This window comes from Oryza glaberrima, chromosome 10 (assembly GCF_000147395.1).
Source record: "Oryza glaberrima chromosome 10, OglaRS2, whole genome shotgun sequence".
Classification (NCBI taxonomy): Eukaryota; Viridiplantae; Streptophyta; class Magnoliopsida; order Poales; family Poaceae; genus Oryza; species Oryza glaberrima.
In genome coordinates, this window is record NC_068335.1 from 7,681,740 (window position 1) to 7,695,997 (window position 14,258).

At 37.9% G+C, this 14,258-nt stretch overlaps 1 protein-coding gene across 1 annotated transcript; it reads left to right on the forward strand.

Moving 5' to 3' along the window:
• The first annotated feature begins 400 nt into the window (after nt 1–400).
• Nucleotides 401–7,924, forward strand: LOC127785632 (uncharacterized). The gene is made up of 2 exons (XM_052313032.1): nt 401–836; nt 7,210–7,924. Exons 1-2 carry the CDS (start codon nt 617–619, stop codon nt 7,554–7,556), a joined length of 567 nt encoding a protein of 188 aa, XP_052168992.1. The 5' UTR covers nt 401–616; the 3' UTR covers nt 7,557–7,924.
• The last annotated feature ends 6,334 nt before the right edge of the window (nt 7,925–14,258 follow it).

Consider the following 14,258-nt stretch of genomic DNA (forward strand, 5'->3'; position numbering starts at 1 on the left):
ATTCCGACGGATAGTATTTTTACTGTATTCGATTTCATTTTCGAATCCGAGAATTTCCAAATAGTTACGACCGAACCTATCCGAATCCGAAAAATGGTCCGGATGGACGGAAACTATCCATATAAGTTTCAACCCTAGCTATAGGCTATGGGAATGGTATTGGAGGGTATTTTTGGTACTAAAAGTACCAGATGACGTGCCGTGAAATTTCTCGTGAGAGGATGGTTCACTCGCCTATTCCAAACCGAGCAAATACGACAATATCCAAACAAAACAAACACGTTGTACAGAAAAAGTGACGGAGTGAGCAATCAGAGAATTCAGAAACGAAGTCGCCAAAAACCGGTGACCGGCTCCGTAGAACAAATCCAACATCGGCCATGCCGCCCCGCCAAGAACGCGTACGCCCGAACCACCCCAAGAGGCCAAGACATCTGAACCACTACGTGGTCAGCTTTGACGGACCAACCGAACCCACTCGCTCGCCCTCTCCTTCGCGCCGCGGCAGCTGCTTCTGCTGCTTTAATTTCGCTCCTCTTATTCCCTTCCTTTCTGCATTGTTACTCCAAACCCAACAACGAGAATTACAAAGCAAGAAGCTATCTGCACGCGTGGCATGCAGCTGCTCCTCCTGCTGCTCGCCGCCGTCTTGGTGGCGGCAGAGCCGGCTGCAGCGATATCGACGATGCCCATGGAGCTCTACTTCTCGCCGGGGGAGCTCGCGCGTATTGCCGGGTACGGCGAGGAGCCGGTTTCGACCGTGGTCGTGTCCGGCCAGGTCGCCTGCGAGCTCTGCCTCTGTCCCGGCTCCGACCTCCTCACCTTCGAGCTCCCAGGTTAGCAATAAGTTCTGAACAGTTTGGTATACTCTACTTGTTGATTCATTAATTTGATAGTTCCAGCGGTGCTTTCTTTCCTGATTGCATGTTTGATCATGGACCTGCCTTGTGTGTTCGAAGTTGACATTTAATTAGCTGTCAGTGTTCTTGTCAAATCACCGTGTTTAAGTTCTTTTCGCAACGCCTGTGTGCACAGCACAAACGTTTCTAATTGATTGATTAGCTAGATTCCTCTAGCTTTGATAGTAGGGACCGTAGAAAATTATCTTTATGGTTAATCTTCCGATATAGTAGTGTTAATTCTTATTCAGTAAAGAATTTTTATATTTTCAAAGAGGAATGTAGTTGGATTTATAAGAACAAAAACATATATATGACGTGCACTACAACAAAACAATCCAAAGGAGACATCTTATTTGTAAGATAAAGACGTTTTATTTCGTCTCCCACAGATAACTGAGACGCTTTTATAAAGCGTCGTAGGATCGTCTCTGTTTGCACCATCTCAAAATTATGGAGACGCTTTTTAAAGCGTTCCTATATTATTTAAGACGTTGTTAGAGACGTGTAAATTGCATCTCTACAAAATATAAAGACGCTTTTATATAGGCACGCACATCTTAATATATTTGATATTAATGCTTTCATTTGGACTCGAACACAGCACCTGCAGGTTGCAAAGTTCATGCACTAACCAAGTCATTAACGTGACAATCTTGAAGGTAAATAGATAGTTTTTTTTATATTGCAACTCTGCAAACATGCGTCCTGTAGCAGTACTCTTCTTTTTTAATCTAAGACTGAATATTAAATATTTATTTTTTTTCCAAATAATTATAATATTATTATAATGGTATTTGATGATGACGATTAGGAACAGTGTGTTTATTTTCTTCTTTTTATATATAAATAATTATATATTATCTAATAACAATGACACGGATATAATAAAAACGTCTCAAAACTCATTTCTACACATGAGACATTCCAAAAACATCTCAATATTCGTCTCTAAACGATTTAATTTTGTGCTAACATGTAAAGCGTCTTAAACTATGTCCTCAACTAATAAAGCGTCTCAAACATCGTCCCTATTTCAATTTCTAAGTGAAACGTTTTAAAATGGTTTTGTTGTAGTGGTGAGGTCCCTCGTTGTCTGATGAACCGTCATAAAATGCTACGAAAAACATTCTGCATTAGAAACAACATCACTTTGAACTATTCACACTAGATGATCCTTTTCTCCGCTGCGATTATCCGGGCGGTAAATGCATGGTGACAAGCCATGACAAACTTTGAGGACGTGTTTAGATAATATGATATGTGTCAATGACTAAATTGATTTTGAGCAAAAGTTCGAGGACCATATTGATTATTTACCCCATGTAAATCACAGAATAAATGTTCGTAAATCAAGAAAAGACACTCAATATAGCATGTGTGGTATTAGACATCATGCTAAATTTCGAGATAGAACTCATGTTTATTTTTGAGATATGAACTGATAAACAGGAAAGCAAAAGGACAAAACAATAAAAAATAGATGGCCGATTGTTAATTTCATCTCTCATTCAATTTGCTCTCAACATATTGTGCTGCTGTTTAGTATAAGTATTTTCTTAAATATATTTTTTTAGTAAACTTAATTATACTTTAAAAGTTTGAAATTTTTTGCTACAGTACACTCTAGATTTGTGGTGTTTCCTCCACCACACTTTATCTGTGGTTATTTCATAAAAGACACTCCGACCATTTTGTGATGGAGAGAGAAAATTTTGTAATAGATGAATTTACTCTTGGACCACCATGCAAAATTTAAATTTGAAAAAAAATGGTTGAACTTATACATATTTTGCAAAATGCAAAAGCCATCCCAAATTGTGGTAATAAAAGATTTCGGGTGCACTGCACATAATGAGAATTACCAAAAGAAAAAATCAAACAAAAGAAATTAAACTTGGAACAAATATAAGTGAAATTTAAACATATTTTTATAAAATGTTTTTTAATTCATAATTAAGGACAAGTTTCGAATGTTGCAAAATATTGTTAAATTCAGCTAAACTTTTTGCAAATTTAAATTTTACAAGATTTCCCTAAGGGTAAAGGTGTAAATTTACTAAGTTTTTCCTTGGAATTATTTATTTTTCTTCTTCTTTTTGAAGAAAACTAATAATGTATACTGTATGTGTAACCGTAAAGACAACGGACTCCGAGTCTTTGGAGATCCTTCCGAGGTCGCTGGCTCACATGGCTCACGCGTAGTAGTACGTACTAGCAGGTCACCAAAAGCAGCAGAATCACAGGTCCTGTACTGTGCTGTTAGCCTACCGTCCGGTGTCCCGTCGCTAAATAGCCTAGTACTACCTCCGTCCTAAAATAAAATAAGTGTAGCCGTGGATATCCGTGCTCAACGTTTGACCATCCGTCTTATTTAAAAATTTTGTGAAAAAATTAAAAATATTTAATCACACATAAAGTAATATTCATATTTTATCATCTAATAGCAATAAAAATACTAATCATAAAAAAATTTCAAATAAGACAAACGGTTAAACGTTGAACGAGAATAGTGTAAAATAGCACTTATTTTGGGACGGAGGGATTACCAAGCAAGAAGCTTTTTTTCTACATGCGTACTTTGGTATACTTGTTGTGTTCTGGTGGGCATAGTACGAGCGATGGAACGGAACGGTACAAACACTGCGATGCGTGTGCTGTTGACAAACGATACGTGCCACGCTTAAAAGATTTTCTTGTTTTTTCAAGTGAGGAAACGCATATATAGGTAGCGTTTGGGAAATGAAATGGGAAAAAGTTAACGGGGTTTGTGATGGGAGAAAAAATTATTTCCCTCATTTCGCATGTGATAGGATTGGGTTATGATTGTTTGCTTGGTTTTGTGAAAGAAATATACCCTCTTTCCACCTGGAATGAACCGAGTATTTAACCTTTTTAAGTTATATTTAACCTTTATTTTGAGGGCAGGTTTGTACCTTCACACCCATTCAGTACCCACCCACAATAACCCACCTCCTTCAGACTATGTTCGGTTCTTTTCTTTTTTTAAAAAAAGAAATTGATTAGAAGGGATTTATTTTATATCTATTATGGCGTAAATTTATTCCCGCTTAATCCCCTTTTTCCTCCAAACCAAACGAGGCTCCTTTAGGATAAATATGGTGGGAAATGAGCTGAATATTTCAAAACCTTTTTCTTTTCCCCATCATCCAACAATCCAAACAAGGGATATAAAATGCAATATCCAACCTCTTATTTTCACCCTACCACCTTTTCCCCTTATCCAATCAAATGGCACCTTAGAGAATTTTATCATGGTTACCTTTTCTTTTTCCCACAAAACAAATATTCACTTAGTTATATATTCTTAGATACTCTGGTGGCTCGCGCATGTGACATTTTCATTGTGTTAATGTATTTATAAAAAATATAAGTGAAACCCACTCTCAATTCGACACATATATATGATACTTTATATCTTATAAAAATTTGGACATGTTTGGGTTAATGCCCAAACAAACACACCAAAATTTTGTCAGTGCTGAAACATGTGCTTGCTGTTTGGTTTCCTATTAACAATTTTTTTTTGGTAATGCCAACTCACAAATGTTTTGACAATTCATATTGGTTAGAAATCTTCATATCTTTTGGGGAAACATAGCAACTTCATGTTTTTAGCTTCTGGACACGATAAAAGTTGATCTTTAGGGAAAACAATTTCAAAGTGTGGTTATTTTGCTACCGGACATTGCATAGGTTAAAATATTCGTTTACCAGAGAAAAATATGGTAATGAGTGGTGTAAAAAAAAATTTCAACCATTTTCACCCGTATCAGCACCAATGTCGTAGAAGCAGTAAAAGCAGAGCCTCCTTGAAAACATGCATACGATGGGTTCCTTAATTAGGGCTTACTCGGAGTACGCCTTAGCAGCCTGAAGCCAATAAATATATGTCCCTCCAATCATAACTATTAACGTTTAGAATTAAAACTTCTACTGTCAATTTTCTATTAAAACAAGTTTACAAAATCTAATATCTAATAATTTTATGATATCATGACAGTATTATTTTACAAATATACTCTTACGATATTTTTAATTTTAAACTAAGCATTCACAAAGTTAATAATGGTCAAAGTTTCGAATTTTGGCCATTTTTTTGTCATAAATTATTAAATATGTATGAGCGGATTGCGGATCCAGTAATTAATTGTAACTTCAGTTTTCTTAACATGTGCCCGAAGTGGTATTAAGCCAAAATGCCATTAGAAATGCTTCATAGTAGTGATAGCAAATTAGGGCATGTTTAGTTGGCAAAAAATTTTGCCCCTACATATCATATCAAATATACGGAGTATTAAACGTAGTCTTCGCCAGGAAACTGCGGGACGAATTTATTAAGCCTAATTAATACGTCATTAGCAATGTTTACTGTAGCACCACATTGTCAATTCATGGCACAAAGTAGGCTTAAAAGATTCGTCTCGTAATTTCCTAGTGAACTGTGTAATTGGTTTTTTTCTACATTTAATACTCTATGCATGTACCCAAACATTCAATGTGATAGCGTGAAAAATTTTATTTGAAAACTAAACATGCCCTTAGAAACGAATATAGTAAAATAAATATTTTAACTAGTCTTATCCAAGTCAATCGAGACAGAGTTAGTTTGCGTAATTCATTGTAAGGTCAAGTCTATCCTAGAATAAGATAAAATCAAAAGAAAGAAAAGGCAAATAAATCTTGATTTTGATTACTTTCAGTATGGCATCACAATTAGACAGTGCCATAATCGTCACGCCTACAATGAAAGAAATGGTCAGGTGTTTGATTGGTCAACAAGCACAAACCACATACAGTAGGCTAGATTTGCTTTCCTATCTACTACTGGCTAGTGCTAGTATCGCCTATCATGTTAAAAAGCTGATTTAGATGCTCGGAAACAAACGAACCAGACATTCAGACATGGACTACCCACTACCCAGCCGTATGGGCCACGACGATATTGTGATCACTTATCACCCTGACAAGTAGTTCTGCGAGCGAGATGAATTCACCCGTTACATCAAATAATGGCGCTTGCAAATTGCCATTCATTTTCCGTCTGTGTCAACGGATGTAATGTAATTTGTATTTTGCAAATTCCCATTCATCGTCACAATCATTTTCCGTCTGCGTCAAATGTACGTACTCCCTCCATATTTTAATGTATGACGCCGTTGACTTTTTAACAAACGTTTGATCTTTCGTCTTATTCAAAAAAAAATTTATGTAATTATAATTTTTTTATTGTGACTTGATTTATCATCAAATGTTATTTAAGTATGGCATAAGTATTTTTATATTTGTATAAAAATTTTAAATAAGACGAGTGGTCAAACGTTGGTTAAAAAATCAACGGCGTCATACATTAAAATACGGAGGGAGTAGTATATTTGTAGTTTGCATAGTAGCGTGAGCGCATGAATTTGATGGTCTCCAGAAATTCCTTTGTGATGTTTACCTATCGTCGCACGATATATAGAAGGTTCAGAAAGGATTTGGTGTACAAGGGAAAAGAAAAAAGGTACGCCCTTTATAGCTTGGTTTGAGTGTGTGATGAATTCGTCACTTTGATTATAATGAGTTCGTTTGATTTGAGGAATGGAATGGACGTCACACCTCTGTTATAAAATCAGCCCCAATATATACAGAACGAAGAAGAACATCCAAATTAAACGTGATGACGATGCAGATATACGATATTTCTTAATGAGATTCAACTAAAACTTTATATCACCGGGACACTGATTATAGACGCTCCTAACTGATTCAACGTATTACAGTACATCCGGGTATACATGACTCGACTAAGCCGCTGGCTAGGCGTACCCATGCCATTGATACTATCACCATGTGGTTAGAATCAGTGATGCATCTCTACTTAAGAGAGAGTCTAGGACATAGTCCGAATTTAACTCTATCATACACCTATTACAACTCTAAATTCTAAACTGTAATCGACTACATACATATATTCGACATATACTCTGACGAAAACAACTTCCATGCTCACTTATTGGATAAATAATGGAGTCATTTCTCAAATTATGTAGAATTTTTATTTGTGAGGATGATACCATGATGGATCAATTATTCTAGATGGTTTGATTCCTCAGACCAAACTGCCCATTAGACAACGTCATGACACCATTGAAATTGAATATTTTCGTATGACTGAAATCTAGCAAACAAATACCAAATGAATAATTGAACTCTAGTGATCAATTGACAACTGAACTTACTGACACGACTTTCTGTGCTTAATCAAGTATTGACAAATTGACCTTGCAAACTAAATTTTCTTCAGGAGCCAAGGTAGAAGTAGCCTGTGAAACCGAAGGCCCCAACACACAGGCGAACTCTGTATTTACAGCAACCGATGAGTTCGGCAACTTCACCTTCCACCTCCCTTCTCGGCTCCACGCCACACCAAGCCTCGAGAACGCCTGCGTCGTCAAGGTGCTCCAGCTCCCTCCAGACTCTGCATGTGGCCTTCGTCACCGTCCCGCCGCCTCCTACCGCATCCGGCCATCGTCCTCGTTGTCGTCGTCGGCTGATGGCTTCCGCGCCTACACGGCCGGGGTGATACGGCTGCAGCACGGCGGCACGCCGTCCGGGGAGTGCGTGCAGGTAGAGGACAGAGTGGATAAGTAGCCTAAGAATGGCTGGTGGAAATCGTGCATTGGGCGAAACCCAGAGATTTCATCGACCGATCGATCAGTTGCTTAGTTAGATAGGAGTAGCTGTCTTCTGGTTTCTCCAATTTGAGAAATTGTATATGGAGAGGAGAGCGGAGGTGTTGATTAGGTCTTATTACCAAGCATGTAAATGGAAAAAATGCTGCAAATTAAGTACATTTCAGGAGTCAGTTTGAGTTATTTCTCATAATGATGACGAATGGTTTGACTAGGAACATTTTGGAAAATAGAAAAAAGATATAGTACGTTCAGGGCTTCAGGCACCATTCGTCACAATCTGTTTGACTATATTCCACATGTAACCAAGTTTCCAACATCAGGAAAGGACCTGCCTGCAAGCCTGGTTTTAAACCCAAAACTGGTGTAAAATACCGGCCCGCAGTTTTTTTCAGCTGGGCTACAAATGAGTCCTTCGATGACATGTAATAGAAATAAGTCTATTTTGCCTCCCTCATCCTTGCGCTCGGTCGAATCACATCCCTCAACCACAAAACAAAGTAGAGCATCTTCCCCATCTCTAAAGACCGGTACAAATCGAACCCTCGGGTGATTTTGGAAGCGGTTTTATACTATGTGGTGCTTACTGCGCATTCAAGATAGAATAAAATAAAAAAAGTGAAAGTGGGCCCCTCATATCGGTCTCACTTTCTCTCTGCTTCTACCCTTTTCTATCTCTCTAGTCTCCCTTTCTTCTCCAGGGTCCAGGAACAGACTGATGGCCGGCGATGCCTACGAAGAGGAGGAGAAAGAGAGGTCAGCGGCGGTGGATCCGCCTTCCCGCGCCCCCCCACCTCGGCCTCCGCCTCAAGCAGCTCGCCGACACTGCAGGGGCACTTGGCCTCAGCCGGGGACATATCATAGATGAACCGGAGCAGCATGGCGGCCATGGTGCGGCACACTTTGTGCATCCAGAGCGTACCGGAGCATCCCGGCTCCGACTGTCCTAATCAACACCACCGACGCTCCGGAACAACGTCGGTCATGAAAGAGTGAGAAGTGTTCGATGCAGAAAATGTAAACAAAATGTACTTTTCCCTTACTGCACAGTCTGCAGTGGCTTCTGTTGGATGGCCTGGTCCATGCGCCGGATCGCTCTCGTCCCCTTGGTCTCCGGTGGAACCACCGCCAACGTCGGCCATGTGAGAAGACGCTGTGCGGCTGGACGGCCTCTGCGTGGTTAGATGGAGAAGACGATGTGCGGCCACGGGGAACGCATTGAGGGTGATGATGGGGGATGAAGTGGATAACCCTGTGATATGCTGTGGGCCCACATCGCGTGGGTGTGTGTATCTTTGTATTATAATGTGTACGGTAGATAATGCATAAATGTCACTTGAGTGCGGGAATACATACTGAGAGGAATTTCTATGCACGAATCACTAGGCACATCGTGTGGTGCCTGTCTGGGGTACACATCCCCCCTGCAGATAAAAAACTTCCGCCGGTCACGACACCTAATAGCTGGAGAAGAGGCATGGTCGGCACAAGACTGCCTCGAGGAGAAGCATAACAGAGCCTAATCCCAGAGCAAAACTGGATAGGAGGCGGAGGCCGATCTCCACCGCCACGGATAGGATGCGAAGTGCGAGGTGTGGGGGGACGGGCAACTGGATCCACCGCTGCCGAGCTCTTTCTCTCTCCTCCTCTTCGCAGGCATCGCTAGCCGTAGTCTGTTCTTGGACCCCCCGAGAAGAAAGGGAGATTGAAAAGGGTAGAGGTGGAGAAAGTGAGACTGACATGTGGGGCCCACTGTCATTTTTTTTGGCTATCTAGAATGCCACCTAAGCATCACTTAGGACAAAACCACCAGAGAAGCCAATTCTGCCGGTTTTTGGAGATGGGAGAGGTGTTATATCCGGTTTTACGGTTGAGGGATGCGATTCAGGGCAAGAGGGAGGCAAAATAGACATCCCATATAATATGTTTTTTTAGTTCACATTTTGTATAGAAAGAGGCCCATATCTAAAAATTGGCCCATAACATTCGCAAGTAATACACCCGCAGTCAAATCACCTTAGAAAAATGGCGCCGTTAATTCTCAATTTCATAATATTTGGGCAGATGACCTCGTTACTCTTTTTTTAAAACGAGAAACCAAGAACATTTGGTCTTTATATTAAGAGAAGGTTTCTTACAAACTCTTGCGCTTTCATTCTTTTGATCGGACGCTCGATTGAAAGAGTAGAAAATCAGACGCCCCGATTGAAAGAGTAGAAAATTAGACGCCCTCTCTACCTTTCCGTACTATGCTAGGAAACAAACTTACACTTAGGGGCTGTTTGAGATGGGAGGGACTTATTTTAGTCCCTCTCACCACCTTACTCTCCCTGGTACCCTACGGCAGTGTGCTACATGTAGTCTGCATGCATGCGCATGCACATGCATATCCTACTAGAGCTTCTCATCACTTCTCATAAATATATTTTTAAATTTTTAAACTACCTTTTCTCTTAAATTACTCATTTTATTTGTGATCCGATTGCACCACTATATTTATTATAATTAAATCTTCACAATAAGTTGTCACATGACTATATTTCGGATGAAAAGATATATCTAAAAAATTAGTTATTGTTTCACCATGTTTAGAGAATTGTTTCATCACTTGTAAAAAAATGTTTCAATTCGCTTCATAAAATGTTTCAAAGATGCAACATTCAAAATACTGAATGCAACACCGACAACCACCATATGAAACATTAGTCCCAACAAATAAAATATCAGACAAAAATCATATGAAACTTTTGTATGAAACATTAAATTATAACCGCTGAAACATTATTAAATACTTAATAAGACATTTAAAGAATAATATGTGCAACATTTACAAATCAGCTAATGAAACATCGTGAAATACTAATCGAGACTTCAAAATAAAGCAATGTGCAACATTTAAAAGTACATTGGAAAATTAGCAAAAATATTTTTTCATCGAAATATAATCATGTGAGATCTTGATATAAAATTAATTATAATAAATGCAATGATATAATTATAATCATATCATAAATCGGATAAATATTTTATGAGAAAAAATATTTTAAAGTTTGTTAAAAGAGGTGATTTTATATGGAGAGAAGAAAAATAATGTAATGCATAACGACAGCAAGATGCAACACTAAGGCCATATAAAGAGTATTAGGGTGCATGACATATATAGGGCAACAACGCTCGGAGGGGCGCTCGATATCTTTTCGTTGCAACGGTCACCCGTCTTGAATCAATTTCCATGCCTATTGCCTCTGATGACCATTAGATTTTTCCTTTCCAAAATAAATATACTTCCCAGTGCTACATTAATATTAAACACAATTCCCAATATTAAATATTAAAAATATTCATTTACAAAAAACCAAAGGGATAGAATTATTTGACCACGAATTTAGGAAAAGAAGCAATATATATATATATATATATATATATATATATATATATATAATATTTTCACATCAAATTTGATTAAATTAATATGACTTTAGAAATTAAAATGTTTATAATTAATTAATCCCTTCAATCCAATAGTTCTACGGGCAATCCCAACCTAAAAACTACTACATTTGTTTTTCATATATGATGTCGTTGACTTTTAAAATAAGTTTGACCATTTGTCTTATTTTAAAAAATATATAATTATTATTTATTTTATTGTAATTTGATTTATTATCAAATGTTCTTTAAGCATGACTTAATTTTTTTTCAATATTTGCACAAAAAATTTGATAAGACAAATGGTCAAAGTTTGTTGAAAAATGAAAGATGTCATATATTAAAAAACAGAGGTAGTATCAAATAGTTTTCATACTTGCTATGTTATGTATGCAATATATATAGAAATTATATAACTAGTGAGTGGTTTCTTCAAAATAAATTCTCGTCCAATCACCTCTCTTCTTTCTACTTTTAATTTTTATCCACCAATCTCTTTTTTTCTTAGTTCCTATGTATAGCTAGCTTCTTACATGGAAATGATTTTTCATCTTTTCTCATCTCTCCTTATTAACTCTCTTGTCATCTCAGTCTTTTTTTAATGTGACAATACTATTAAATGATATGTAAACTATAGGATTGGGACTGCTCTTAGCCAATTCTCGTCAAAACTAGTTTAAAAAAGATTAAATTTCATAAAACCCCATCAACTACTACTATAGTCCAAAACGCACAAAACCACATAGTTCTACACATACTCCCAAGTATTATGGTGATAAAGTTTCACAAAACCACACTATTATCCAATTTTATATACTCCTATATGAAAATTTTAATTTTTTTACTTACATGCATGTAACATTTATACGATAGATAAAAACTTATAAATTTAAAAAGTGATTGTATAACTTAATAAAGCTGTAGTAGATCAAAGTTAAAATGATTAATATTGTGGTTCTGTAAAACTTTTTTAGCCCTAATACTTGGGATTAAGTACCACACTAGAAAATTAGCGTGCCGATTGGCACGCTGGTAAATTTATAGCCCTGTGTGTATTATCATGTGTACTACATAAGTTATGATTTCTACCAAGCAATTGCTTTCAGTTTATTAAAAATATCAACATGGTCATGGTACTTGTCTTAACTGTATTTGTCTATAGATTTTTCAACACCGTATGAAAATTGTTGGTGTTACTTGCTTATGTACATGTAAATTTGCTTATTTTATCTTAATTTTCAATTAAACCTATAGTAGATTACATCTATTTGAAGATTTTTTTAATAATGAGAATCTTGCTACAACTTTTTGGTGCTTTTAATTTCGCTATTTACTGTTTTATTTTCTAGACATCCAGGATGTTACTGTCATTGTGTTACATGCCTCGATTTTGATATAACATGAAGTAATTGCATTTCCGAAAAAACTTACCGTGTGCTAGAAATTCTAATATCGCTCCATTCCTTTTATATTTATTCAGTTTTGTATTGCTCCATCCGGTCAGAAATATTTGACCAAACATCTGTAACTTGTCCACTGATAACTTCTCATAGCTTATATAGCTTAGTTTATCAAACATGGGAAAATAACATATAAAAAAATATTATAAAATTACTGTCATAATCTTATGAACTCAAACTGATGATTAAAGTTCATAAAATTGACTGAAAAGTCTTAGTTTAAATGTAAAATATTTTTCTATCGTTGGAGTACTTATTTTTCTTTTCTATTTTTTCTTTAGTATTGTGTTTGCTAGGCATGCACACGCCTAACACATGAAAAGAGACTTTCTTGATGAGAGTTTGATATGTGAGAAAACATCTAGTGTGTTTTTTATTCTTTTTCATGCTACAAGGGTATATGGGCGTCAGGCCCTGATGTGCACTAGGGTTCCCGATCTTCCGAAAGATTCTGATAAACAACGATTTGGGCAGAGTCGCGACACAAATCGGTCCGGCTTCTTGAACGCGCACGCTCTTGAGCCCCGCAATCGCAGCACCACGTCTCCTCTGGTTATCTCCCGTGCCGAAACGCGGATGACCTCGCCGAGAAGGCTAATCCCTGTTTGCCAATCGAAGAACACAAACAAGAACGAGATAGAAAACAACTAAAATTGCAGATGAATGATTAAGCTCACGAGTTGGGGTCTTACAAACCGATCTAGCGGCGAAACTGTTCTCAACAGATTAATCTAAGCAAAACCCAACTCTAAACGATGACGGCTACAGATTAAGTACGATTAGGACATCCTAGTGTTGCCCTAGGGCGCACACCCCCTTGGCTAAGCCCACGACACAATTACAAGGCCCAAAACCCGAGTCAGATTCGGACTGGATGAGATATGTGGCTTGTTTTGCAGATTCTCGGCAGCTCGGTAGGAATTTTGACGTGGGACCAAAACCATATGAAAATAGACTCCATAAGCTTTCCAACAAGTACTCATGGGCCCCAAAATTCCTTCTAGATCAGCGGCTAGGTCCGTTTGAAGTTGATGCTGTCAGGAGGCCCGAATCCGAATCCAAAACGTGTACAACTTGATCTCTTGTCTTCTATGGACCAAAAGTGACGTGGTGAGGTAGAAGTAGACTTGGAGAAGGTCTTGGTTTGGTCCCCAATCAACTTCTTTAATCATCTATGCATTAGTTACGTTCGGTCTCTTTTCCTTCGCCCAAGCAAGTACCTCTGCAAACGAAAACACAGAAAACTCATTGTGTAGCAACGTTTGTTCAAATATATAACAAGTAAATCTAATGTAGAACATATGCACCTTTATTTGATTAATACATAAGGTAGTCATGGTTATATCCGAGCCCTCATCAGGCCCATGCATGTATGCAAGGCCCAGCTGAATGCCAGGCCCTCATATGAGCGCAACATAGCGTTCTTTTTTTTCTTTTCTCGATCTCTCCCGTTGCAAGTATGTTCGCCTGTTATTTTGCGTGGAAACCGATTCCGTGAATAGGGACGTGCCACATGGCTTATCTCTCCAGTTATTAATTTGCACAGAATTCTTTTTATAAGATAAAAAAATCCTATAGTTTTATGCAATTTAGAACGCAGTACCTATAATTAAGTGAAATTTACTCTTAATAATAAAAAAAAAAGCCCCCAACGAAGTCTCTGCTTTGCCGATGCGACCGGTCTCACCTCCCCTACCCACGGCAGGCGCCAACTGAGCCCGGCGCTTCCCGTCCGTCTCCCTTCCTCCACCAGTCCACCCTCTCTCCTTTCC

Bases quoted from the DNA above. Each gene is read 5' to 3' on its own strand.
- LOC127785632 (XM_052313032.1), top strand. From the start codon at position 617: ATGCAGCTGCTCCTCCTGCTGCTCGCCGCCGTCTTGGTGGCGGCAGAG. The intron at 837-7,209 runs GTTAGCAATAAG...AATTTTCTTCAG, and splicing joins CCTCACCTTCGAGCTCCCAG to GAGCCAAGGTAGAAGTAGCC.